The sequence below is a fragment of the Perna viridis genome, chromosome 2 (genome assembly GCF_037379345.1).
Source record: "Perna viridis isolate PV_CMFRI_1.1 ecotype Kerala chromosome 2, ASM3737934v1, whole genome shotgun sequence".
NCBI lineage: Eukaryota > Metazoa > Mollusca > Bivalvia > Mytilida > Mytilidae > Perna > Perna viridis.
In genome coordinates this window covers 18,316,005-18,342,701 of record NC_142446.1, presented here as the reverse complement: position 1 = coordinate 18,342,701, position 26,697 = coordinate 18,316,005, and the positions used below count along the sequence as shown (strand labels likewise).

At 32.3% G+C, this 26,697-nt stretch overlaps 2 protein-coding genes across 2 annotated transcripts in view; one reads left to right on the top strand and one right to left on the bottom strand.

The window, feature by feature from the left end:
- LOC148623900 (conserved oligomeric Golgi complex subunit 2-like) overlaps positions 1-16,530 on the top strand; it is a 28,490-nt gene extending 11,960 nt beyond the window's left edge. The window contains exons 8-18 of the mRNA XM_088566200.1: positions 133-239; positions 5,505-5,628; positions 6,012-6,151; positions 6,756-6,817; positions 8,273-8,439; positions 8,860-9,012; positions 9,434-9,509; positions 10,412-10,557; positions 11,285-11,421; positions 12,891-13,056; positions 16,361-16,530. Coding sequence (XP_088422326.1) covers positions 133-239; positions 5,505-5,628; positions 6,012-6,151; positions 6,756-6,817; positions 8,273-8,439; positions 8,860-9,012; positions 9,434-9,509; positions 10,412-10,557; positions 11,285-11,421; positions 12,891-13,056; positions 16,361-16,459 — 1,377 coding nt within the window. The 3' untranslated portion in view covers positions 16,460-16,530. The remainder of the gene's footprint in view (positions 1-132; positions 240-5,504; positions 5,629-6,011; positions 6,152-6,755; positions 6,818-8,272; positions 8,440-8,859; positions 9,013-9,433; positions 9,510-10,411; positions 10,558-11,284; positions 11,422-12,890; positions 13,057-16,360) is intronic.
- A 241-nt stretch (positions 16,531-16,771) lies between these two features.
- Positions 16,772-19,908, bottom strand: LOC148623899 (SAYSvFN domain-containing protein 1-like). The gene is made up of 2 exons (XM_088566204.1): positions 19,751-19,908; positions 16,772-18,194 (listed from the first exon to the last, which is right to left on the bottom strand). The coding sequence occupies exons 1-2, from the start codon at positions 19,859-19,861 to the stop codon at positions 17,835-17,837; spliced, it is 471 nt and encodes a 156-aa protein (XP_088422330.1). The 5' UTR covers positions 19,862-19,908; the 3' UTR covers positions 16,772-17,834.
- Positions 19,909-26,697: the final 6,789 nt, after the last annotated feature.

Sequence of the window (26,697 nt, the reverse complement as noted above, 5' to 3'; positions counted from 1 at the left end):
AAGGACATCATAAGTAAAGAAGGGTGCAAAAGACATCTTTGATCTAAATTCTCAATGCTTGAACTTAATACATGTAGTTAAAAGATTAGGAAAGATTGTCTTGGTTCATGGTTAATGTTTTGTTTGTTTTAGGTTGTGACTGAGCAGTATTTAAAGGTTAATCAACTTCATGGGATGTTTGGGAAGATTTTAGACTTTATTCCTCTTCATTGTAAAATCCTCAGGGATGTGACAACTGGGTAAATATTACATTTTGATATATTATTTTACTGTATAGCAGGTAATTTTCACTGGTGCAAAATTTTGCTATATGCTAAATGAATATGGTTATTAAATTTTTGTGGTTTTTAATTTTCAAATCCATAGATGCAGTCTACAGGAGAAAACTGTGAAATATCTGGACTTAGACTTAAATTAAGGAAACATTTATATTCGTGATTCCTTAAACCTCATGAAAACTTCCTGCAATACAGAATTTTTTAAAAATTAAGTCACATGAAGTTAAAACTTATTATACATGTATTTCATGATAGATACTTTGAAAATATATTGCATTAGAAAGTGTTTTGATGGTATCTCAGCGGCATATCAACTGGTTTTTCTGTTATTCTGAAGTTGTTAGAAATAAGAAAACAAAAGGCTATAAATTACACATATTGAGTAAATTTTCATCTACAAAAATTTGTTCATTGAACGAAAGATATATAAATAGTGATGTCAAAAACATATTCAGAATGTTTTAAGAAAATATTTTATGTTTAAATACATGTGCCACATTTCAGACCATTCTAATCCATGATTGATTTTAAATTTTGTAAAGTTTCTCATCATTTTAAGAATTGTAATCTATTGTGATATTTCATACAAAGAGAAGAAAGGTAAGCCTGTGGGATATATATTTATTATAGGAAACATATACATTTACATGTATCATACAATACGTTTCATCCTATACAGAAATACCCTTTCAGTTCTTTTGTCTTTAGTTATTTTATAATTTTTACTTATAATTGATGTACATAACACTCTTTACTTGTATGTCAGTAATTTGTGTAGAGTTATAAGGTCCTTAACAAAAAACCAGGTTTTATGTTAAGAAACAGCACATTCAGTTTGTCTTTATAAAGTAATGTTATACTGAGCAATACATTTTAGTGAATGATATTCTCTGAGAATAGAAAGCAATAAGATAATTAATTCCATCAGGAGAGATATTCTTATGAACTTTTTATCATCTAAAATCAATACTTTGCTTTTGTGTTGCAGGATAAAATAATTAGTACCACTATCAGGGTGTATTGTTGATGATACAGCCTGTAAGTAAATGTAGGGCAGGGTGTTGAAAATGCTAGGTTCGGTGTCATATTTTTCTCCTTACCCTATTACACGTACAGGTATTATTTTTCAACAATACACTTACAGTATTACCCTAATATTATTCATTTACACTTATATCTATTATGAAATATTTTAAAGAATAAGCTCAAACTTATCTCCTGGAAGGATTTATTTGCTGATACTAATTTTACATAGTGAGTTTAAGCTTTATCATTACTCTCCCTGTGTTGGAAATATATTTCAGATGTAGATAAAATTTTCTGCTTAGATGTACATGTACAAGTGTATTTTGTTTAGCACCTGCCTTTCGATTCTAGTTTTAAATAGTCCTTCATAAAAATGTACCAATGTTTGTCCCAATAAATTTGTGTCAACTTAAACTTGGAAACTATCCAAAAGAAAGGATTACACATTTGGTATTCAGTTTAAGCATTGCAAGTTGTACATTATCTTCTACTCTTCCTGTTTAGCTGATGTCATTCTGAATTAAGTGTACTTTGGTTTAAAAAAGTTTATTTTTTCATCAGCTAAAAATATTTAATGGTTCATGAAGCATGACAATTTTCTGTTTATAGGATGTCTAATTAAATTTTAGACTATTTAAATTGTGTAATTTTCTATAAATTGGAACAGTGGAAAATACATTAAATATGGTAAACAGCTTCAGATGTGTAATACTTGTGTAATGATTAAATATTTTTTTGTTTGAACTTACTGAGTGTGTAGGCTGGCATAGGCATCCTTGTCCTTTGGACATATTTGTTCTAGTTTTATTGTCTCTTTAGTTAAGATTATTCCATCACTTGGTGTTTGTTGTCTATAGTCTGTAAATTTGCATAATTTTCTTAACAACATGACTGATTTTGACTCAACTTGGCAAGAATGATGAATGAAGGAACCTGTTATGGTTCCAGTTGATCAGACAAAATGGCTGTAATAGGCTATCTAAGCTTCTGATTGGCCAATATTCAAAGGTTAACACCTAATTCCTTTGAAACCACAGGTGCCAATGTTTTGAAACTTTGTAGGATTTTTTTACCTTGATGTCCTCTACAAACTATTAACTGCTTTTTGGCTTAGATAGCTGCAGATGCTTAACTGCCTTTTAAATCTTATAGTAAAATACATTTTGGCGTGCTGCAAAATATGAAACTTATTAAACATCAAGTTTGTGTATACTGATTGTGGGGTATTCTATTTTGTGAAACCACAGATTCTAATATTTTGAAACTTGAAAGTGTAATTAAACCTCAATATCCACTACAAATGGTTCACTTTTAATATAGGTCAGGTGGGTTGCTGCTCAAAGACGCCACTGAAACTGTGTTGGGTAACACATTTTGGGCATATATCTCTGCTAGCAAAGGTTTAGAAATATGACAGGAAAGATGTAAAGAGAGACATCCATAAATGAATAACTTCCTGTATCAATTTGATCAAATGATATGGCCGGTTGAGCAATATATGCTCTTTATGGCCTTTAGTTTAGATTAGTCTTCCAACAAATTATATAAAGGCAGGTGCTAATTATTGATAACTATTTTATCACTCCAGTAAGCTAGAGGTAAAATTTTTTTTTTATATTATAGGCATTATTCCACCTGTCACTTGAATCAAGCTTAAGAGTATCTAATTTAATAAAGTGTCCTTCAGTCAGAATCAATTGAGGTTCTTTAAACTCTTAAAATTTTCCCAAAGTAGGTTTTTAACATACTGTATTCTATTTTATCATAACCCTGCTCTGTAGGAGCATTGTTTTACCTGTCTCCTTTATTTCCTCCTGTAACGTTTTTTCCCATGACAGATTTCTCTGCTTTTATTGAAGGGAATGTTTAGGTATTTGTTATACATGTATTGCTTTGGCATGATGACTTGTAGTACTGTGTCTCCCTTTTTCAGGTTCATCACTCATCTACTTCCTGTTAACCGATCAACTTAGTAATTTTTAGCTCAGCCTAAATTGTATCTGTTATAGCTGCTGTTACTAAAGTAGAATATAGGGGTATCACCATATATGTTTGTTTACATCTCAAAAACCATAACAGATAGAAGAAATTTGAGATATCTTAGTCTCTTTGGCTCAAAGAGCCCCATCTTCCCTGAAAATTTCAAGGTAATCAGTTTACCAATTTTGGAGTTATTGCTCTTTTTTTTTCTTCTTTTTTTTTTTTTTTTTTTTTGCTAATTTTACTGGCAGCTACGGGTAATATTTTTGGTGGTTTTTGCCCATTATTTAAAAAAGGTAAGCAGATTGATGATTAATGTAAATTGACAAATTGTTCAGTATTTCAATATTTATTTTTGGTGCAAATATCAAAAAAAATCTGTAGACCTTATTTGGAGTTATGACCATTGAAAGTGTCATTTTTAACGTTTTTATCAGATTTTGCCTATTATTTTGAAAACAAAAGCAGATTCATGATTTTAGATTACTGAAAATTTAAAAATTATATATGTAAAAGTATGTAAAGATCTATGATGGTGCAAATTGCAGAAAAATCTATTGACCCATCTCGGAGATATGGACCTGGAAAATGTCATTTTTGATGTTTTTATCAGTTTTTGCCTTTTATTTAGAAAATGAAAGCAGATTGGTGAATACTGTAAATTTAAATATATATGTAAAAGTATGTCAAAATCTATGAATGGTACAAATTTGGAAAAATTTTTGATTGCATTTTTGAATGATTTTTGCACTTTTATCATGTTATTCAGGTAACATAAGTATAATCATGATAAACTTTTAAATGTTGACACTGATTTCAGCAGAGCAGTTTTAGATGGTTGTGCGACACACTTATAAATATGTAGGATCAGTATCTAACATAATAAAACCATAACCAAAATATTCATACAGTACCATTTGTCTTAAATAATATCATCTTTCATTTTTCAATAAAAAAACAAAATAATATATAAGTGAATTAAAATAAAATTAATCACCTGATATGGGTTTCCACAATGCAAAATATTTATACACATAGTCTCTCATTTTATTTATTTATTATTTACTATTATTTATTTTTTTACTTTTGTTAATCAAGTACACATATGCTGATGAAACATATCTACCACGCTGATAGCTACAGCCATGTGTAGTGTAATGTCAGGTGCATTCTTCTTAAAAAAAAGTCTGGTTTATACCTAGTCATAAAGCTAAACTCCCAAGTACAAATGTAATAATTTTTTATTATTTTTTTTTTTTAATTTTCCTTATTTTGCTATCTTTTATTTTACTACTTTGGCTTATGAATACATTTTTTATTTACTTCTTTGGCTAAACTTTTGGCTGTTGTTAAGTCCATGTGTAAATTTTGGATTTACATTTACACTTGTTAAATTCTAAAAGTTGACCAATCTAATCAATGATAATCAATCCAGTTTTCAAAAAAATTGGTCAACCCATTCACCAGAAGCATGAGCTGGAACAGTCTCGTGTGGTGTTGGTAAAACTGTGTACTAAAGTCGTGTGCTAGCATGGTAAAATCCAGGAACTACGCCCAGCTAGACAAGGCAGTCTAAATTTACTAATTGACCTAGTAATTTTTTTGTGGTGCATAATGAAAATTTCTGTAACAGATTTCTCAGCTTCTATTTGGGAGAATGCATAGATATTTGGTATATTGCTTTTGCATGATGACTTGTACTGTATCTCCTTTTTGCAGGTTCCTTGCTCATCTACTTCCTGTTAACTGACCGACTTAGTAATTTTTTAGGTAGTGCATAGTGGAAATTTTGGTATCAGATTTTTCAGCTTCTGTAAATCACGGGCTGTTGATATTTCATTCAAAGCTTCATATGGTTATACTGAATTATGGAATTTGTTTTTGTACTGGTATGGCATCCACTTCCTGTTTGTCAAAAAAGCAGGGGTATCACTGGTAACCTGTTGCTAACAGATTTCTTGTTCGGTTGTATACTTGTTCTCACTTTTCAAAATATTAATTAGATTTTCTACTATTTTATCCCTGACTAACACTTTATTTAACATGTATTCCATAATTAAGCAATTCGTTTGTGGCAATTTATTTCCATTCTATGTTCTTGCTCACGAAATTAACAACAAATAAATTGCTTGTGAAAATAAGTTGATTTTCAGTGCATGTATTTAGTTATGATCTATGAGTTTTATACAGTAATATAATTTCACTTATTATTGTGCTAAGATCCTCAGATACAGTAAGAGGCTATGATTTTCTGGTGAATGCAGTTTGGCCAGAGGTTGTCAGCAATATAGAATCAAGAACTTCCTCCATATTTGCTCCAGGGAATCCTAATGCATTCCACCAGGTAAGTTGAAATATAGGTCATTATTAAATTGCAATATTATAAGTTCTTTGGTGACCTCATTCATTCTATTTCAAAAACCTTTGCTGTGCCAAATATTAAAATCACACGTTCAAGATTCCACTTTTGTGGATGTATTGAACTGCTCCCTGCAAAGCATTTTATTTTTATTATTAACCGAGTTTAGCTATTAGACTGTTTTTACACTCATCCTTTCGGTTTTGTGCTTGTTGAAAATTGGCTTGTATTGCTCTTGTACTTGTTTAATGAATTTTACATTTGACAATTTACATGTGTATATCAAGTGAAATTTACTTACTGGAATATTTCTACTTTGAATGGTTTTGCAACAAACACTACTTGTCTTTTATTATGTATTTTTCTAGAAATATAATACAAGTATGGAATTTCTGTGCAAGTTTGAAAAGTTATGTGGTTCTAAAGCTAGCATAAAGAGGCTTAGAGAACATCCGAGTTATCACACATTTATGAATAAATGGAGTCTACCAGTATATTTTCAAATCAGGTAAGGTTTCCTTGTTATGCTCTATATAATTGATATAATTAGAACCTTAGAACTTGTATGACCACTACTATTGCCATTTACTCTTAACATTCTTGACCATATTGAAACTACAAGACTGATTTTAAGCCATGTTAGCAAGAATTATGTATAGCTCTGGTGTTTACCTCTAAGAATTTCAAGTAATTTCTACAAATTTGACTTCAAATTGTGAATCTCTAAATAATGATATTTTAGGCTTTTCCTGTGATGGACTGAGCTATTTGAACTAGAAAAAAACATTTGACTTTGTTGATAATGCTTGACTGTGTTGTTATTAGACTGATGCCTAGACCAATGAGAATATCCCAAGCTGCCTATAGCACACACTGTACATCTGTCCTATCACTTCCTAACTGCATACTTCATTTCTTAAAATAAATTCAGTCCCAACAGAACAGTTGTGAGCCTTCATGTCTCATAGTATTTGCATATATAGGACGTTGCTGATACTCAGTCCATATGAATTTTGCTCTCTCAAAGGACAAGTAATACTGAATGTCAAAAGCATAGGTCTAGGGGCAAACTACTGAGCTCTTCTTAAACTGTCATATTAATTTCATTACAGATTTCAAGAAATTGCTGGAAACTTTGAGTCAGCACTTTGTTCTGGTCTAAATACAGCCACAGGTTAGCGCATTTAAGGATTTTTTTTTAATTTTTCATACCTTGCAGTTCATGAATGATAAACTGCCCCAAAGTTGGTTAAGCAAGCATCACTTTGTAAAAAGTTTAAAACAGTCCACAAGCTTAGGTCTCTATCATGTGTGGAAGTATTCAGTATTAGAGTTTTAACTGAAAAAATAAATAATAAATGTACACAAAACTTCCACAAGTATTATTTTAATCCTAAAATATGAAAGTGTGTCATATCTTGTTGAAACTAATGGTATTATTTAAAAATTCAAACAATGTATATCATATGGTGAAGTTACTCTGTTGTTTCAGCTCTATTAATACATGTACTAGTTTTTTTACTCCATACATGAATCATTTAAGTATATTTGCCCTTGAACATACTGAATTGTTTTTTTTTATGTAATGGCAAAAAAAAATTTTGGTTCATGTAATGGTATCACCCTATTATGGTAGTTGTGGACATCCATCAATTTTAGTTTATTTATGGTAACTCGAGTAAAATTTATTCATCTTTTTGATATTTTAGCACATTATTTTTAGGGACATGGCAGAGGGCTCAATAGTTTCTGGGGGTTTTTGAAATAAGGGGCCAAAAGAGTAAAAATGGGTGTTATCACAAGAATTGATAGAAAAGGTTTATTGTTTATCCAATTTTTATGATTCAGATGTCAATGTTTTCCTTTTGAAAATCTGTTTTTAAAGGTTTTACAGGGTAGACTTATCTTTAAGTGTTTTGGAATTAATGGGGTAGGAAATTGGGCTATTCCCAATAAAACAACTTTTCTTTATTTTTGGTCTGATTTTGAAAGTTTCTTTGTATCGGATTCCTTATGAAAATCCTGCCAGCATTTTTCAATCAGATTGCAGATATCTCTATTGGTTTTGATGTTATTAGAGGCCAAAGGGGGACACTAGCTGAAAAATCCTTTTTTTTTTTTGGTTTGATTTTGAATTTTTTTATACAAAATGTATTCCTAATGAAATTACACCTGCATTTTTCTATCTGATTTACATCACTTACTTTTTAGTTACAGGAATCAAAAACAAATGTCTTTGATTAGCAACCTTGAAGCAAAACTTCTTTCACCTTTCAATGAAATTCAGATTTTATGCTCTGTTATGTCCAAACCAGTGGTTGTGGCAATAGTCATAACATGCCATGCTCTACGCTTTCAAAATGAGAAATCTTAAGTAATAAACCCAATTGAAGTGGAATCAATTTCAAATGGAAAGACACTGCTGACATGAACATGTAGGTTGGGAATATTGGCTTTTTTTGTGCAAGTCATAGTATAATGGATTTGAAGATGTTTTATTTTTAATGCATGCACATTTTTAGATACTAATTACTAGTATTAGTTGTAAAAGACTAAAGTTTAATATAGGTTTTACCCAACCTTTATGCTTAATCATAAATATAACACATTTTGTCAAACAATTTTTTAGATAAAAAAAGGTTCCACCTACATTCTACAGTGGCATTAGAGGATTGTATTAGGAATTGTTGGAAAGAGGACATCTACCTCCAGCCTCTATGTCCTAAGTTCTGGAGATTGACATTGCAGATGTTCAGTAGATATTCTACATGGATTCATGATCTCTATCAAAATGAGGTCAGATTATTTTATCACTTTGTCAACTATTTTCAAAATTGCTGCAAAGAAATAACATTGTCTTGACAATATTGTGTAGAAGAAATAATATTAAGCATTTATCATTATTTTGCTTCCATTCTGAGCTGATGGTTACCGGTTAACTGCATGTGCTTTTTAAACTCCAGTTCGTTGATTATTTTATTTCGGAGAGAAGCTTCCCACTATTTTACATTATCCAAGTTTTTACAGTTTCATGGGAGAAGCCAATTCTCTTATAACATATTCTTGATTTAAGCTGTATCTCTACTTTCAGTGATAAAATTAAGATTTTAACACGCTCCCTAAAGCTCACATGTTGAAAATCTCATATTTACCATCTCTAGTGGGAAATAGTTAAAACTATTTATTACTGAAAGAGAATCTACATATATTGAACAGATTGTAGACAGAAAAAGTGGTGAGACTAAGTCTGGAATTGAGGAGTCAGTTACAGATGGTAGTCTAACACCAGAGGGAACACACCTACAACCACCTATTACTGATGGACAGATTCTCTGCCTTATATCAGATGTTGAAAATTTGACTCAGCAGGTATACCTTTAACATGGAATTTGTCTTATAATAGGATTAAGTATGATCATGGAAAATTTCTGGAATTTGTACAATTTAATGAGCTTTAAAAGGCATTGTTTATATTTACTGAAATAGTCAAAGTTTATTTTAGTCCTTTTTCTTTGAAAATATTTGTCAACAAGTGTAAACACCTTCAAAAACTTGTTACTAAATTATAAGTCTTCCCTATAATTATACTCCAAAATGTTTGGCTTTTTTAAAATCTTTTTTTCATAATTACATGCTTCAAATAAGTGAATGACAAATCAATATGCAATAAAATGAAATAAATTACTTTTTAAATGTTATAAATAGAAATATTTTTAAGCTAATGCCAAAAATTCTTTAAGTTGCATTGTACATTATACATTATCATTTATGTTTTCTTTTTTAATTGTAGATGGCATCAATATTTAATGATGTGATAAGACCGAGAATGTTTTCTTTAGGAATTGATGATCTGGAATCATTTTTAGGTAAACATGAAATGTGTTGATATGTAAGCATTAGTACAGAGTTTTGCTCATAAAACTATGAGCCTTAACTTGGCAAAACACATTTTTTTTCATAAGTTTGGTATTGAAGGATATAAGAACTAAGTACATGTATTGATAGAATATTTGGCTAGGTGTTGAATTTTTAGCACATGTAAGTTTTTATGCCATACCTTTATGAATCTGGGGTACTTAGTTTAACTGCTGTCTGTACGTCTGTCCAACAAGTTTTCCTCACTTAAAACTTGGAAATCATTTATGGAAATTGTTTCAACAGATAAATCTTTGAGGCTCTTGAAAATTATTTTAAATTTGGTATGCAGCTTCAGTATAGTATATACCATGTTACAAATTAAATTACGTTACACAACCAGTTTACCAATTGTTTTTTGTAGCATCAGTGGTTTATGGACATATTCCCTTTACCTGTAAAACACTTACACTTTTAGTACACCTGGTCTGCAGTCCAATTTGTTTTGGTGGAGTGGAAATTTCTCATTTACTTTTTAGTTTTCTGTTTGCATCCTTTCAGACTCTGCTTTCTTATTTTTTTTTGTTTTTGGTCTTGTATATTTTATTATGCCATCCTGATTTCCCTTAATGATATATCCCCACTTGTTATAGTGAAGGCTGTTTGTTGATTAGATATACTTTTCTGTAACAGATTTTTCAGCTTCTATTGTTTAAAGATTTGATTTATGGCTTTCGTGTGATGACTTGTACCATATCAAGCCTTATCAGGTTCCTTTCTTATCTAATTCTTGTTTACCATTTGACTTCATTTGTCAGAAATGGTTGAGTGGGAATATTCATGCAACATCTTGTTATTTAAATAAAAAACTTGTATACTTTTAAGATTACCAAATTTAACTTATGTAATTCAGACAATATCAAGGAGAGTAGTAAACAGATAAAGTCAGAAGTACCACCATTCCAGACTTACCTAGTACAGAACATTTGTATTCAGTGTGTTGTACAACTGAAACAAGTAAATGATATCCCAAGACTGTACAGAAGGACCAATAGAGAGGTTTGTTAGTGATTTTAATGAACAGTAAGGGTAATGCTTTAGAATGTAATAAATGCTCAATCTTCCGAAGCAAATAATTACACATTTAAAGCATGGAATGGACAAGTGATAAAAGCTTAAAAATAAGCTTCTATTTCTTGTATAGCTTATATACTGTGTTTAAGAAAGGAAATATATGCAAATCATTGAAATTTGAAAAGCTGTAAAGATACTTGTGTGTCACATTTATCTTGTGAATGCACTCCTCTATATTGGCTTGATGGTTTAATTTAAATTTTGTTGGATTCTTGCATACCATATTTTAGTGATCATATGTCACTGCTATTTTGATTCAGCAAATTGTTAGGTGGATGTAACATGACATTAAATTTAATTTGAATGGGTCTTTTATGTAGAGTACTAGAAAGAATCTTATTATATTTATGTCAGTTCAGTGAAACATACCAGTACTATAAGATTAATTACATCCAGTCTTTGCCAGAAAAGTAAGCTGTGTCAAATATTTAATCAAATTTCAAATTAACAGATGTGTCAGTCTGGTATATTGTACTATGTTTTGAATCTTCTGTCATATTTAGCTGCTCCAGCAGCACATTTGATTGTACTTACATTTTCTGGTAGTTATCAAACTCTGTACATGTACACATTTTGCAGTACAACACACATTTGTGAGATTATACAAAAAATAATTTGTCCAACAAATCTTTTCATTAATAATTTTAAACAGGTACCAAGTAAACCTTCCCAGTATATCCAGAATGTCTTCAAGCCTCTTAACCATTTGTTGGATGAAAATAAAACAGTTCTTAGTGATACTGTGAAGACAGAGCTATTAAAAAATATATTTTCATCATTGGCTGAACAGTAAGTAACCTCCAAATACATGTGATTTATTAAACATTCATTAATGGTAAATAATGGTGACATTATAATATGACTTCAATTTGTATCATTTGTATTATTTTATAATGTTCAGGGCTATGGCCAATGACATGTTATTTGTCATGGTAAGCACTGTCATAGCATATCGTAGTGTAAATTAGAAATTGATTGATTTTAGAAAACACAGAATATATATATATACTAATATTGACATAACTATGGAAAGAACTTAAATGGAAACTTGAAGGAACATGTCCTTAGGACACAGGTGAAACCTCATCCTTAATTTTCAAAAGAAAAATAAACAAGAATTGAATCAAACACTTAGTTAAGGTCTAATACAAGAAGAATTAAGCTGAAGCTTCAAACAACTTCTTAAGCTTTCCCATTAATTTTCATTTCAAATGATTCCCATGAAAATTTTCTCAGAAAAAAGGAATGTGATTATTGACCCTGCCATAATGCTTACAATTGGTACAACTTCCTCATGTGAAGCTTCTTGCCAATTTTCATATCATTCTCATTTAGGGTTGATGAATTTTTTGCAATGAAAATTTAGAAACCCTTAAAAACTTAGAATGCAACAAAAATGTTCTGGCAAATATGAAGATGTACAATCTAGCTGAAAAGCTTACACACTACAACCCATTGGAACAAAGCTGCAAAGTGCAAATATCATTGCCATGAATGGTAGCCGAGATTTTGCAACATTAAAAGTTTTTCATGCAGTTGCAACCTACTCACATACAGCAGTAAAACTAACATAAATAAAGTGAGGTATAGAAACTCTTTATACTCATTGTCAGCTCTAATATGAATCTGTATATGATTGTGAATATATTTTCTTCGGATTTACCTTTAAAAAACTCCACTTGAGGTGATCTGTATAAGAAAACTTTCATGTTATGAAGTAACATATGTGCGTATCATGCAATCATGGGGCATTTAGTAAATGATAAGGCTCTAGGAATAAGGTATGTATTTATTGTTTCTTTGAATATACATGTACCACTAGAATCACATTTTGATAAGACAGGATAAACATCAAAGTCTTGATATAAAAATAAAACATACTACATTAAATAGCTGTTCTGTTGGGGTCTATGCTGACTAATTCATAAATTACTTGCTATTAGTTTGGTGTATTCACTATTAGAATACAAACTTGAAATGGAATTATTTTTTAAAAATGTGGAATAGATACCTATCTTTATGTCTGTCTTGTTGATAATCTATCAACTCATACAGTAATTCAATAACATTTTTATAGAGATTTATTATCGTCCAGGTTTAATCTGACTTCTTTAATGTATTGTTCCTTTTTCCAATTTTCTTATTTTTTTTTATTTGTTTTCAACACCAGAACATGAGTGTCATGGGTGCTATTTTGATAGTTTTCTATTGTTTGAAATTTTTATACACAGATAATATGTATGTTATTTAAATATCAGGTACTATTCCTCTACATCTGATGTACTGACCTCTGTAAAGAAAATGGAAGAAAGTTTAAAGAGATTAAAGAAAGGTAGAGGAACAGATAAAGTTTCACAAGGGTTTACTGATGATGACAAAATACGACAACAGGTGGTCATAGACATAGAAAGCTATGGACAACAGGTATGTTTTCTGATCTAATCACTCCTCATGATTACTATCAAAAAGAGTTCCATTCACTGGAGACATTTGTTCTCCGTAGATGATTTTCATTTCATTGTAACATCATAAAAAATGTTGCTTCCCTTTATGGAATTAAGAACAAAGAACTTTTGGAAGTTGCCAAGAATGAGCTGCATACAAAGATATTTTTTTATACATAGAAACGGAGTCTAATATAACATTTCACTGTAGAATGATGTGTTGGTTATGTTTCCAATGTAAACACTTGTCTAGCATAGCACTTTTAAATTGAAAATTTAACTAGTAACAATAACTTGATGCAGCATAATAATCTATGTAGCTGCAGTAGTTCAATAGAGATATATAGTAAAAGAACTAAAAATGCTCCTTTTCAAAGAGGACTGAGATTTGCTCTAGATGTTTCTTTAAGATATGTTCATGTCATGCATGCTATTACTGTGATTGATTGGAGGTATATTTTGTTAAGAGTTTTCCATTGTTTAAAAAAAAAAAAAAAAACTTGTAGAATATGGGGTGTGCATCCTTTCTTCAGTTACTTTCGGGGGCCCATCTGCTATCCATTTTTCCTCCTACACCACTGATTAGAATTGAATGAAACTTTCACAGAACCTTTATGACATGTTCTTGTTGTGCACCTTCTATTTAAGATTTTGAGCCGAATTAACTTGGGAGTTTCATATAGCGAAACAGGGACTTTGTCATTTCTGAATATGGGGACTCATGTCTAATCTGTTTACTCCTCCAACACCACTTTATGGAATTGAATGAAATTTTCACAGAAACTTTATTTGGTTCCCATTATAGGCCATAGGCCAGGTGAGCTATTGCTATCACTTGGCATCCGTTGGCGTCGTTAACAATTCTTCAACATTTTCTCCTCTGAAACTACTGAATGGATTTGTTTGAAACTTAAAATGAATGTTTCTTAGAGTATCCTGCACAAAATGGCCGTTTGGATTTTTGATCAGTGAAAAAACACGGCCAACATTACTAAAACTTGAACATAGGAGTCAGACAGCAGCATATATTTCCAAAACCATTAGATTTAACCAAATTCTGACATGGGTAAAAGTGTTCATCATGATGAGATCTATCTGTGATGTAATTTTGGTGATGATCTGTTGACCCATGTTGGAGTTATTGCCCTTTTTTGACTTTTTTTTTGTTGCTGTTATTACTTTGGAAGATTTTCTCCTCAGAAATTCAGAATTCAATGAAAGTTGGTATTTCTGTTTTTTACCGTATCATAAACAAAATGACAGTTTGGATTTTTGATCAGTGAAAAAACATTGCCATCATTACTAAAAATAGAACATAGGGGTCCAGACAGTGGTTTTTTGCATATATCTCCAAAACCATTAGGTTTAACCAAATTCTGACATGGGTAAAAGTGTTCACTGTGATGAGATCTATCTGTGATGTAATTTTGGTGAAGGTCTGTTCATCCATGTTGGAGTTATTGCCCTTTTTGGATGTTTTTTGTTGTTTTTAATATTTTTACTTTCAAAAATCTTCTCCTCTGAATCTATTGTACACAAATTAATGAAATTTGTTCTTACTGTTTTTTAGGGTATCCAGCACAAAAGGACAGTTGGGATTTTTGATTGATGAAAAAAATATGGCTGCTGTTACTAAAAATATAATATAGAACAAAGGGGTTGAAATACAGCTTTTTGCAAATAACTCAAAAGTTAGCAAAATTCTGATGGGGAGTAAAATTGTTCACCATCAGCAGATGGACCTTTGCCAAAATTTTGCAAATGATTTGTTGCAAGTTGTAGGATTTGTGGCCCTTGAAACAGATTTCTTGTCGCTTTAATGTGTACAACTCTCTGAAACCAATTGCAACAAAATTTAATAAAATTTGGCATATTTTTTTTAAGGTTTCCTCCACAAACTGATCATTTAAAATTTTTCATCAGTCAAAAAAACATGGCCTTTATTACTAAAAATAGAACATATGGGTCAAAATGCTTTTTTTCCCTCAACTATAGTAGAATAATGAAAATGAAAGCTACCCATAATATAAACATGATATTCTGATTTGACAGGCACTACTGAAATTATTTTTTAGGCGGCCATTTTACTACCATTTTCACCAACTACTCAGATTCCATCTTTAGGAAACTTAAGTGTTATAAGTTAAATGGTGATGATGAAAGATTGTTCTTGGCGGCCATTTTCCCCTAATTTTTATACTTGCTTTGATTTCAATGATAATTGGTTTGTATAGCAAACATGGTCTCCTGAAATGAATGCTGATGATGAAAATTTTGGATAGCCAGAGATAAACTTCATTCCATGTTCATTTTCAGCAAATCTATACTGGGCTAATGCCCCCTCAGACCTGGTTGAATAACAGGGCATAGGGGACCCCTCCCTAAGTTTTTTCCAGAGGTTCTAAAAACACTTTGAAGGCATTTCCATCATTTTACAGTGCCTTAGGTACTCTTTTGAACTTACAGCATTCATCAATATAACGGTTACATGTGTATGCTCTTTTTCGGCAATTTTTTTGTCAAATATGTTAACAAAGCATGATACCTTTACTTACTTAGTTACTAGGATATGGTTTGTCAGGTGAGCGATTTAATCTTGAGAGCCTCTTGTTTTTTTTTATCCCAATCAAGGTGCATATTCATACCCCATGCAATGAAGTTGCGAAGGGTGTAATGTTTTTGACCCATCTGTCAGTCTGTCAGTCCATCTTCAGTTTTCCAGACTTTTAAACATTTGCAGATATTGACATGATTTTTACTATACAAATTCACCATGATGAGTTACAGGACAAGTTTGTAGTTGGTTTTGCTCCGATTATTTTAACAAAATTACAGGCCTTGAACTTAGCTAAATTCACAGAAATAACAGTTTTTCAGACTTTTTTTTCTAAATGCTTGCAGATTATGACATGATTTTTGGTATATAAGTTCACCATGATAAGTTACAGGTCAAATGTACGTTTTGTTCCGCTACTATGATATTTACTTTTGATTAACTAAAACTCAAAGAAATCACAGTCTGGAGTTTGAAACTACCATTCTGAGTAACAGAATTTAGTCAGAAGATAAAGGTCTAAAGCCTGAAACAAAGTCTTATTCCTTTATTTATCAGGGTCCTTGTACATGTATTTCTCTTACAAATTTATTTGAGTATACAATAATGGGACGCATGGGGTATGTGAGCATGGTCACTAAGGTTCTTTAATATTAAATGGGGTGAGTATTGTTTACAGTTTTTCTAGTTTTATTAGAGTTTCCTAAGCTTAGTCTCCATTGTTTTACAGATAATGACTTATGGTGTGGAACCAGGAGTTCTTGAATTCTACCAGAAACTAACTGAACTTTCTACTGAGGCAAAAGCTTCTATGACAAGTAGTGCATAACTGTGATATATGATATGTGATATATGTAACAATATTTTGCGGGAAATCACAATAAAAAGAAAATAAATTCATTCTTTATTCTTACTATTTTGTTGGAGCCAGGATACTTCTAGTATGAACCAGATTATCTCAAATCATCCTAGAAGAACTTGTACTTATTTGTTCTGGACTAAAACCAGTAAACATTAGAATTGCACTTTTTACTAGGAAAACCATAATTCACATTTGTGCCGTAACATACATGCACATATACACAAAAGCCTCACATTTCTATCCTATCGGTAGCTACTTGTTATAAATGAAAAGACAATGTAACAAAGAAGAGATTTTTATTAAAAACAAAACAACAAAAATATAAAATTGTAACATTTCTCCGCATAAGAAAGATAACACAAAATCAAATGTTTTAAAATTCCTGTAACAAAAAGAATGAGAGAAGATGAATAATTTCACAAATATGGACTTGTTTTTATTGAAAATGTCTTACAGATTCTGTATAAATAATAAGAGATTCTTTTTACCTGAAAGTATTTTCCTTCAGAACTTAAAAAATGTTACTACAAATGCCAATTCACATTTACCTTCAGAAATCAGGAACAAACTTTAAAACCACTATTTAGTTATATGTATAAATCAGTACTCTTGCTAGGATTTAAAAAAAAAAAAAGAGAAAGAGTATTAAAAGTTTTTTTTAGGGTACATGATACATCCTTACTTTAAAGACTGATCCACACTTTGTTGGTTTTAGATCACATAAGGTAAAGTTAGAGAAATAAACAATGATATAAATATAGGAATGTCCTCATTTGTGATATAAAGGCAGCTCTGTGAATCCATATGCAGTATTCAACAAAGAAAATTAAGGGGATAGGGTCACAATCTCAGAAAAGAGGATACTTGAAAAGGTTGCTGTACAGGAGACAATCATGCTACATCATAATAATTTAGGCCAGCAGGGACAGTAAGTATTGCATGGAAGCGCTAACAAATTAGTTTAAGCAAATGTTATATAAATTAGCCAAAATCTACAGATACATGGAAATGTAAAACTTCAATTCATTAATAAAAATCTTTAAACTAAGGTATGAAAAACATTTCTTTTAAGAAACTTTCAAAGATGGAAACTAAATCAGAAGAAAATTTGCATTGCAAAAACATACAGGGCTAGGAAAACTTGTGCATTGATGGATACAAGATTAACTATGTGGTTTTGCAATGGCATTTAAACTGAAAAAATACAATGTAAACCCTTAGTACAAGTGTCCACTAAGTTATTATTAATTTCAAACATTTATGTTACATAATTTATGTCATATTTTACATTGTTTATCACTGAAGTAATTTTTATGCTTCAAAACAGCCTTAAAAGTATATATTAGTGCACAGAACCAGGTCCAAACCTTAGTTCTTTTTCAAACTGTTCTGCTGTAAATGTCCCATCAATTCTTTCACAGTTAGGATTAAATACAGAATATGCACTGAGATGGCAAGGATCTCTTTCTGTCCTCATGCTAAAGTACATGATAAAAAGGAGTGAAACTGCAAAATAAACAGCACCAAATTGTAGTTGAATAAATTTATACCATAGTCCTAACCATACTGCTATAAATGTAATAATCTGCATGCTTCTTGGTATGAAATCGTCTATCTTCTGTCTGAGATAGGATTTGGTCTGTGGTCTCTCTGTTGTATATGTGTAAGTTCTGTTGGCAGCTGTTGAATCATCTCTCTTGATCTGAAGAAAAACACATATGGTATTACTGTAGCACAGTAATTTTATATCAGTGTTTTTTTTTATATTGCTGTAATTAGTATTTTCACATGAAGTTTGTTCATTTTTATAAAGTATAGAGGTGTTAGTCATATGCTGTTGGAAATTATCAAATTTTATATTATATTGTCAACTTATGTATTTTCATGTTGTAGTTAATCACATGTTGTAAATTTATTGTATTGAGTTTTGTATCTAAGCCCGGATCTAAGGTTTATCAAAGCCTCAGATTGCAGGTTGATGCAAAGATTACTCTACATTACACTATAGTATAGTTGAATAAAGTTCAATAAAGTTGAAGTGACTGTCCATTGTAGGACCCTAATAAGAAAAAAGCTATTTATTCTATAGGCTGAAACTCAGAATTTCATGTTTGTCCTCTTATTCCATGAATATGATCATTATCCTCCAAGTGCAAAACATGAAAGGAAATGAAAAATGGTGCCAAAAAAATTACTTTTTTCATGTAAAAACAAAATTTGAACCTTTGGTTTTTTTGTGGTTCATAAAATATTGATGCAGATTTCGAGTGGTGCGTTTGTTACACTTTCTGTTACCAAAGTATTGCTAGAATTCCACAGCCCTAAAAATCCTATACCATTGGTTCTTTGTGAATGAATTGACCACAGACCAATGATGTAATCTTTGAAATTTCTGTTTAAAATGAAAGCTGTCACTCAATCCTCTTGTTATAAAAATAGAACTTTGTGTCAACCATGATGAGGCAGAGAAGATATACCATTAAAGTTCTAGGAACAAAAACTAAGCATTAAAACAATCACCAAAAACAATATACATGGTACCTAAATTTTGTACCAGTAAATGTAGCCATTTAGACTTTATTAAAGATAGCAAAGATCTTGTGATATTAATACATGTATATTACAAAAATAATAATGGTTCTTGGCAAATTTTTCATTTCAATTGTGCTAGAATATTTGGTTGTGGCTTTCTGACTGTTCTTTGGCCTCTTACATGTTAAACCTGCCTTATATTGTGATTTTATATATTTACTGGCAGAATTTTAAGAGTAGGAGAGTTCTTCGTGATGACATCAATTATCTGTGATTTGTTTTATCATTTTTTAAAGTAATTGAAAAAAAAAATCTTTTGGTTCCCAAAACTGCAAATGAAACTTTCAATCCACAGAATTTTTAAATAAATATCCAGTAATTAGACTGTATTAGCATTAAAATTTAGTAACAATTTTATTTAAAAAATACAGGATTACAAATAAATATTATTACAAATTTAATAAAATTTCATAAAGACATTCAAGTTTTGAAAATTTGGATTATTACTGATATCATGAAATTGTCAATAGTTTATTTAGTTGTTTAACTGCCAACCAATCTGATACTTAGTGATATGCAAATAAGTTAATATGACATCAGATTGGCGAACCCTCCTATTTACTGAACTTTGCTACTTTTCTTTTCATTCCCAACCAAATTTAACGAAGAATATTGAAACTCTTATCATGCATGTAATGAAAAAATAATCAAAAAGACTATATTTACGAATAGAAGTTGTATCCAACTGAAAAATTGAAAAAAAATAGCAGAAAGTGGTCTTGATTGGTCAAACTGTTGTCGCTTTGCTGCTCTGTACTGTGCAAGTTTTTCTTCCATGTTTACAAAAAGGAGACTATAAAAATTGATTCAAATCCGGAAGATCTACGTTTCAAAACTAACAAAACACCAGTATTTTTTTGTGTAGCAACACACCATGACGTACCAATTCTGACACATTCCCAAATTTTGCAAGCGTTATCTCTCATAAGTAAAGAAAAGTAAATATTCTCTTCACAATAGGCACCAGTCTTGTATTTCACATTCCTGAGCGGGTGTACATCAAAACAAACTGGCTGAAAAATGTAACTTGGGCTTTCTTCTTGCCTTCTGTTTTTGTTTTTGTTTTTGTTTTTTTTTTCGCAAATGATTATAATTTTTCATCAAAAGTACACGATAAATATCAAGCTATGTCAAAAAAAAACTTGTTTTTGAGGAAAAACAGTATTTTCATGAAAAATGATGCTTCAAAATGGGGTCTATTTTATGAACTCAAAATAAAAGTAAAAGTAGAAGTAGTCTATTTTTAGTTCGACCCGTTTTGGTGTACCAAAGTTCGTGCATTTTATTTCCTAAAATGGACCTAAAAATAATTTCTGACATTTCCTTAATGGAAAATCATGTTCAAGGTCAGATTGAAACTCCTTGTCTGTTTGTTTGTTTGTTTGTTTTTTAATCATGAAAATTTAAGATTTACTATTCCCGACTTGCGGACCAACATTTTGTCAACATTTATCTCCCTCTGGAGCAGGTGTCTATTCGGAACACGTAAGGTTTTCCATCCGATATCTACGATACTTTCGAAAATCTCGAAAGTCAAAAGGGAATTTCTCGTTCTACTGACCCTACCATAAATTTTCTTTACCCGGGATACAAATGAAAATCATCTTGTGTAACCTACCAACAAAATGAAACACCCTGTAAATTTTAGAAACACCGTTGTGTTTGTCTGCTGGGGATTTCATTTTTATTCGAATTACCTCTTTTTTCTCCACCCGAATCCGAACATCTATTAGAGAGACTTCGAAATTATACCTGCTCTTACGGGAGGTAACTCTGCAAAGAGTAATCAAGGGAACCAAGGTTATAGCAGTAATCAAAAGAATGTAATCCAGGGACATAGACCAGACATGGAAAACAGACATACACAACAAAGAACATAAAGTAACTAAAATCATACATACAAAGTATCAAAAGCAAATGAGCAACTCGGACTCCACTCAAAACTGGGAGCATGGACCAGGTGCACCGGTAGGGCAAGCGTCCTTGCTTTTTTAGAAACATCCGCCGAGTTGCTCATACAAAGTCAAGTCCGGGGTAGACAAACGAGGAAAGGAAAACCATGACCCGTTGAATAAATCAGTTTTCATGGATACACCATAACGATCCACGAGTTCATGATGACGACCATAAAACTTCTGTAGTGATGACTTCAATCTTGTAGCAACATAACCCTGTTCCAGAAGCCTATTTGTCAGAGTTCTATTGCGATACAAAAAGTCTGCTTAGTTTCGGCAAGCTCTTGCATAACGTATGAGTTGTGATATGAACACTCCATACGCAGGTGCTGAAGGGATGTTGCCACATATGAAAGGAACGTTGACAATTCTGAATGAAAAGTCATCACGTTTGTCGTAAAGTTTGGTCAATAGTTTTCCTTTACCATCGATTTCTAAGTGTAGGTCAAGATATGAGGCTGACTTCACAGTGTCTGTAGTATCCTTTATCTCAAGTTCTTTTGGGTAGATGCGATGTATCAAATCCCCGAAATTAGGATTGTTTAAAGATAATACGTCATCTATATAGCGGAAACAGATTGAATGATCTAGCCAAACGATATTTTTTCTTTCTGATCAGATCAGCTATAAAGTCAGCCTCATAAGAGTGAAGGAATAGGTCAGCAAGTAAAGGAGCACAATTTATTCCCATTGGAATGCCGACCGTTTGTTGAAAAACACGTCCACCACACTGGACAAATATATTGTCCATTAAAAATTCCAGCATTTTGTAAACATCTTCCTCTGTATATTTGGAAGATGATTTTGAATAATTTCTCACAAAGTATGAGGAATCTCTACCAAGAACTATATATTTGTATCTAGGTGTACCATCTTTTTTTGGAAAAACAACGATGTATAATGTGTTTAAGTCGGGATTTTAACTGAGTATGGGGAATAGAAGTATACAGTGTTGCAAAATAATAGGTTTTAATGCTATTATATTCAGATAATAGTCTTGAACTAATTGTTTCCAAAAGATCTTTCGAATTTTTCAGGATCCACATTGAATTAATACCACTACGGGAGTAACAAGTGTTGTGGTAACACTGCAGACCCTCTTTGACAGTTGTGAGTATAGAAGTTAAAAGTTTTGAAAGAGATTTGGTGGTACATTTTGCAGATCCAGATATGAAACGTTGTTTGTATGGATTCTTGTGGAGTTTAGGAATCCAGTACATAGATGGTAAATCACAATCATCGTCCTTGGTAGAGAGACCAAAAGAGGATAGCACAGATTTAGGGTTTTCCAAAATCTCTTTTTTTGGACAGTGTGGTAGCAGTATAGGTCTTGTCACTGCTATTATTTTCTACGTCTACCTCTGATTATAAACATTGGATGTAAAACATTTTGCAGACAAAAACAATGTTGCTTTGGGCTTTGCCTGCTGGTACGACAACATATTTGTCATGTATAGTAGACAATGTTATTGCTACATCGGGGTGTTTAAAAACTGATGTAGCCTTGGCACTCATTGACCTACTTAAAACTTTCATTCGTTTCATAGTTAAAGACCTCACGGCTTTTAGCCACTCTGACAGAGAATCAATGTCTCCTTGTTCTCGTTTTATCCATTTTCTTGCATAGTCCTCGACGGCATCCATAAGAACTTCAAAGTTTTAATTCCAATTTATGGAGCGTGGTTCACGGTACTTGGGACCTTTAGAAAGGATATTACGCAGAGATTCGTTTTCGATGATGGTTAGATCTCCCGTAACGACGTGACCAGAAGGACCATATTTGAACGGAGAGGTTTTGCAAGAACAGTCTGGTGGGTTTAGCCTTGAAGTCCTCAATCTCGAGGTTCTGCAATAGACTTTTATAATTGAAAATTTTTGATGCAATTTGTGAGGTATAGGAATATGAAATAATTGGTATGGATTTGTCTTTGAAATATGGGGGAATTTTGTTGGTAACGTTTTTGTGATGGAGGATGTTAGCCAAATTAATTGCATCTATACCTTTGTTGACAAACGGTAGTGGAAGAAATGATCGTTTTTCTTCATCTTGACTTTTCACACAAACTGGTTTAAAGAGTCTGTGGAAACCAATATCCAAAATGATGGCAACAAGTCTGTATAATGATGAGGTGGGGTCAGAAACAGGAGTGTCAAGACTTGTTTTGTAAAGGGAGTGTAGTAGAGTGAGAGGTATAGAATAAAGTTTGGTTCTAATGTGATGAAGTCCAAGAGGTTTTTGTATGAAAGGAAGGGGACAATCTATGGAGACATCATGTAACTTAGGTGACGTATAGTGGCGATGGCCATGACTCCTTTCCCGTTTTGGATTTTTGTCAAATAAATTCATCACATTTATGCTATTGTTATATTGGCTTGAAAGGTTTCCTATACTTTTGATGTTGTCATTGCATCCGTAAGATATTGCAGTACCTAGTCTGCGTATCCAGTACTCCTCTCTTTCCCTACGATAGTTTTTACTTAGAACGGGACTGTTCGTAGGATGGTAAATTTTTTTTCTAAAATACGAACTTTCATGGAGAGGATTGAATGATCTTGTTGATTAAAGTGTTGATAAACTGTCGGGAATTTGGTGGTGTTAATTCCCGAACGATGACCGCACATTCTTTTGTTTAATCGTTCTTGCGTTTCTCCGACATATACTAAACCACATAAGTTGCATTCTAATCCATATACTAAGTTTGTTGATTTGCAACATAAGGCATCGTGACTTCTTGTATGGAAGGCAAAAACAGGATAAAATATGGCTGCATCCCGAGCTCCGCAAGTAAGGAATAGAAGCCTATGGGGCAAAGAATACAAGACTGAGACCATTAGTTGTTAAGTGGTCATTAAAATCATTACTTTAATTCAGGAATGATGCACTACTAGGATATGGTCCAATTGCCCAAGGTTACTGTTTTAGAAGCTGAAATCTGTCTAAAAATGCCCGATTATCATTATAAATTATACGCATTTGAAGAATGAGGTCACTATGGCATGGGCAATGCAAATTGTTGAAAGTGCATTTTTGACATTTTACTTGAATTGAACACTTTCAGTTTAGTCGGGAACTTAAAAAGAAATACATTTCCATCTTTTACAATGAGTAATTTTTCACACTATGCGATTAAAGAAAAAGACATCTTTTAAAAGCGCAATAAGGTTGATATTTCCTTTTTTTGTCGGGAACAGTAACTTTGACAGTATGCAGTGGCGGATCCAGAGGGGATGCAGGGAGTTGTCATTTTCATGTGTAAAATTGACAAAAAATTGCAAGTAATGTCCTTTTTCTGAGGAACCTCGGCTGGCATCCCTCATTTTCATAATGTCTATATCCGGCCCTGGCATGGTACTGCAACGACTAGTCTACTCAGCGGACTCCACATTTTACTTCCGAGGTAATTGGTTGTATAAGGAATTATTACAAGAAACTATTGGGTCATCGAGATTTTTAATCATAGGTTTCAGATAAGTGTCTAAAGCAGGAGATGCACACATTCAATATAACAGGGACTATATAATACTAACATAAAATCCCTGATTGTAAGTACATTCATTGGTGTAGTAGGAGTTAGGATAACAGATGGATCACGTGACACCCATATAATCATTAAGCCCATTTTTTTGCTATGTGAAACTACAAATTAAATTAATTTGGATCAAAATCTAAAATAGGAGTTCCTTAACGGGAATAAGTAAAAAAGGTTCTTTGAAAGTTTCATTCAATTTCATTAGAGGAATTTATATGTGATTGGCACGTACCCTATGATCTCATATTCATATATCTTCAAAAATGATTTAGGTCAAAATTCAAAATAAGCATAAGAGATGCACATACGGTCTCTCGTGAAAAATGATAAAAAAAAAATGAATGTAATTTTTGTAGCAAACATGGTATGTGTGACGTGCACGATTTTAATTTGAAAGTCGTTAGAAGCGGATGAAGGGCGGTACCGCTGAACCTTCAACCCGACATATCACTATCCAAACAAAAAAGAGGCATGTTGCAGGGTGAGAGGAAATTCGGTCTAAAAATTCTGTGAAAGTTTCATTCAGTGATGTAGGAGAAGTAATGATAACTCTGCGCAACGGATATAAGGACGGACACCTCTTTCACTACATACCCAACCCCACTTTGCAAAGTATTCCTTTTTCGAAAATATATTGAACAGTTCTTCAATCGGATAAGTTCGGCAAACTTCAAATTGAAGTCATCACTACAGAAGTTCTACGGTCGTCATCGTGAACTCGTGGATCGTTATGGTGTATCCATCAGCACCATGAAAACAGATGTATTCAACGGGTCATAGTTTTCCTTTCCTCGTTTGTCTACCCCGGACTTGACTTTTTATGAGCAACTCGGCGGGTGTTTCTAGAAAAGCAGAGGACGCTTACCCTACCGGTGCACCTGGTCCATGCTCCCAGTTTTTAGTGGAGTCCGAGTTGCTCATTTACTTTTGTTACTTTGTATGTATGATTTTAGTTACTTTATATTCTTTGTTGTGAATGTCTGTTTCCATGTCTGGTCTATGTCCCTGGATTACATTCTTTTGATTACCGCTATAACCTTGGTTCTCTTGATTACTCTTCCATGTCTGGTCTTTGTCCCTGTATTGAATTCTTTTGATTACCGCTATAACCTTGGTTCCCTGATTACTCTTTCAAGTGAGTCCGATATGGTACGAGCCCAAGCGAAGTTTCGATTATGCTTTAAAATTGGGTGACTTCGTATCGTGATGTCCCGAATGGTTCTCAATCAGAACTACTGGAGCCTCTGGAGCGGAGATAATGCATTTCTCAGCTAAATTACAGAAAGTTCAATCCTAATCGATCATTTCATCTTTAATGTAAACTTCCTGTTCTCATACAAGTATGATGTTTAAAAGGTAATATTGTACTTTTAGAGTACAAGACATGTAGCACTATTTTATAGAAATGGACACGCTTCGTGTAATGCAGTTATCTTTAATATTCTGTCACATAACCAGTTTTTATTTAAAAGTTTGTAGTAGCTAGCAATAAATCTAAAAACACCATCTCAAATTTTAGTAGTATGTATTACCCGTGGAACTAGTTTTTATACGGCCGGAAAACATTGTTCGGTTATATATGGTATCACCTGCCGTCGTCGTTTATTTCCGATACTTGTCCGATCGTTTTGAAATTTTAACATATTGTTCCCAGGTTTTTGCCCCAGCCCTTTTGAAAATAAGAGACTAAAAGGGGGAAATGGCTGTTATCATTAGAATTGATAGGAAAAGTTTATTAGTCATCCGATTTTTATGATATATATGTCATTGTGTTCCTTTTGGACTTCTGTTTGAAAAGTTTCTTACAGGGTGAAATTATCATAAACCGTTACGGGATTAAAAGGGTACAAAATTGGGCGACACCCCGTCTCAAAAAAATGTCTTAATTTTTGGTCCGATTTTGGAAAAAAAATGTTTCCTTATGAAAAGCCCTGCCTGCGTTTTATACGACGGCAATTTCTTTGTGTTCGTATATTAGTATGGCACTGTCGTCGTCCGTAGACACTTTTTTTTTGTGATAATTTAAGTTTTGGTTGACCAATTGTTATGGAATATTGATATGATTTTACAAACCACTAAAGGAAGGCTCCTATTTAATTTGGAGTTTTTGGTTCCTACTTTAATAGGA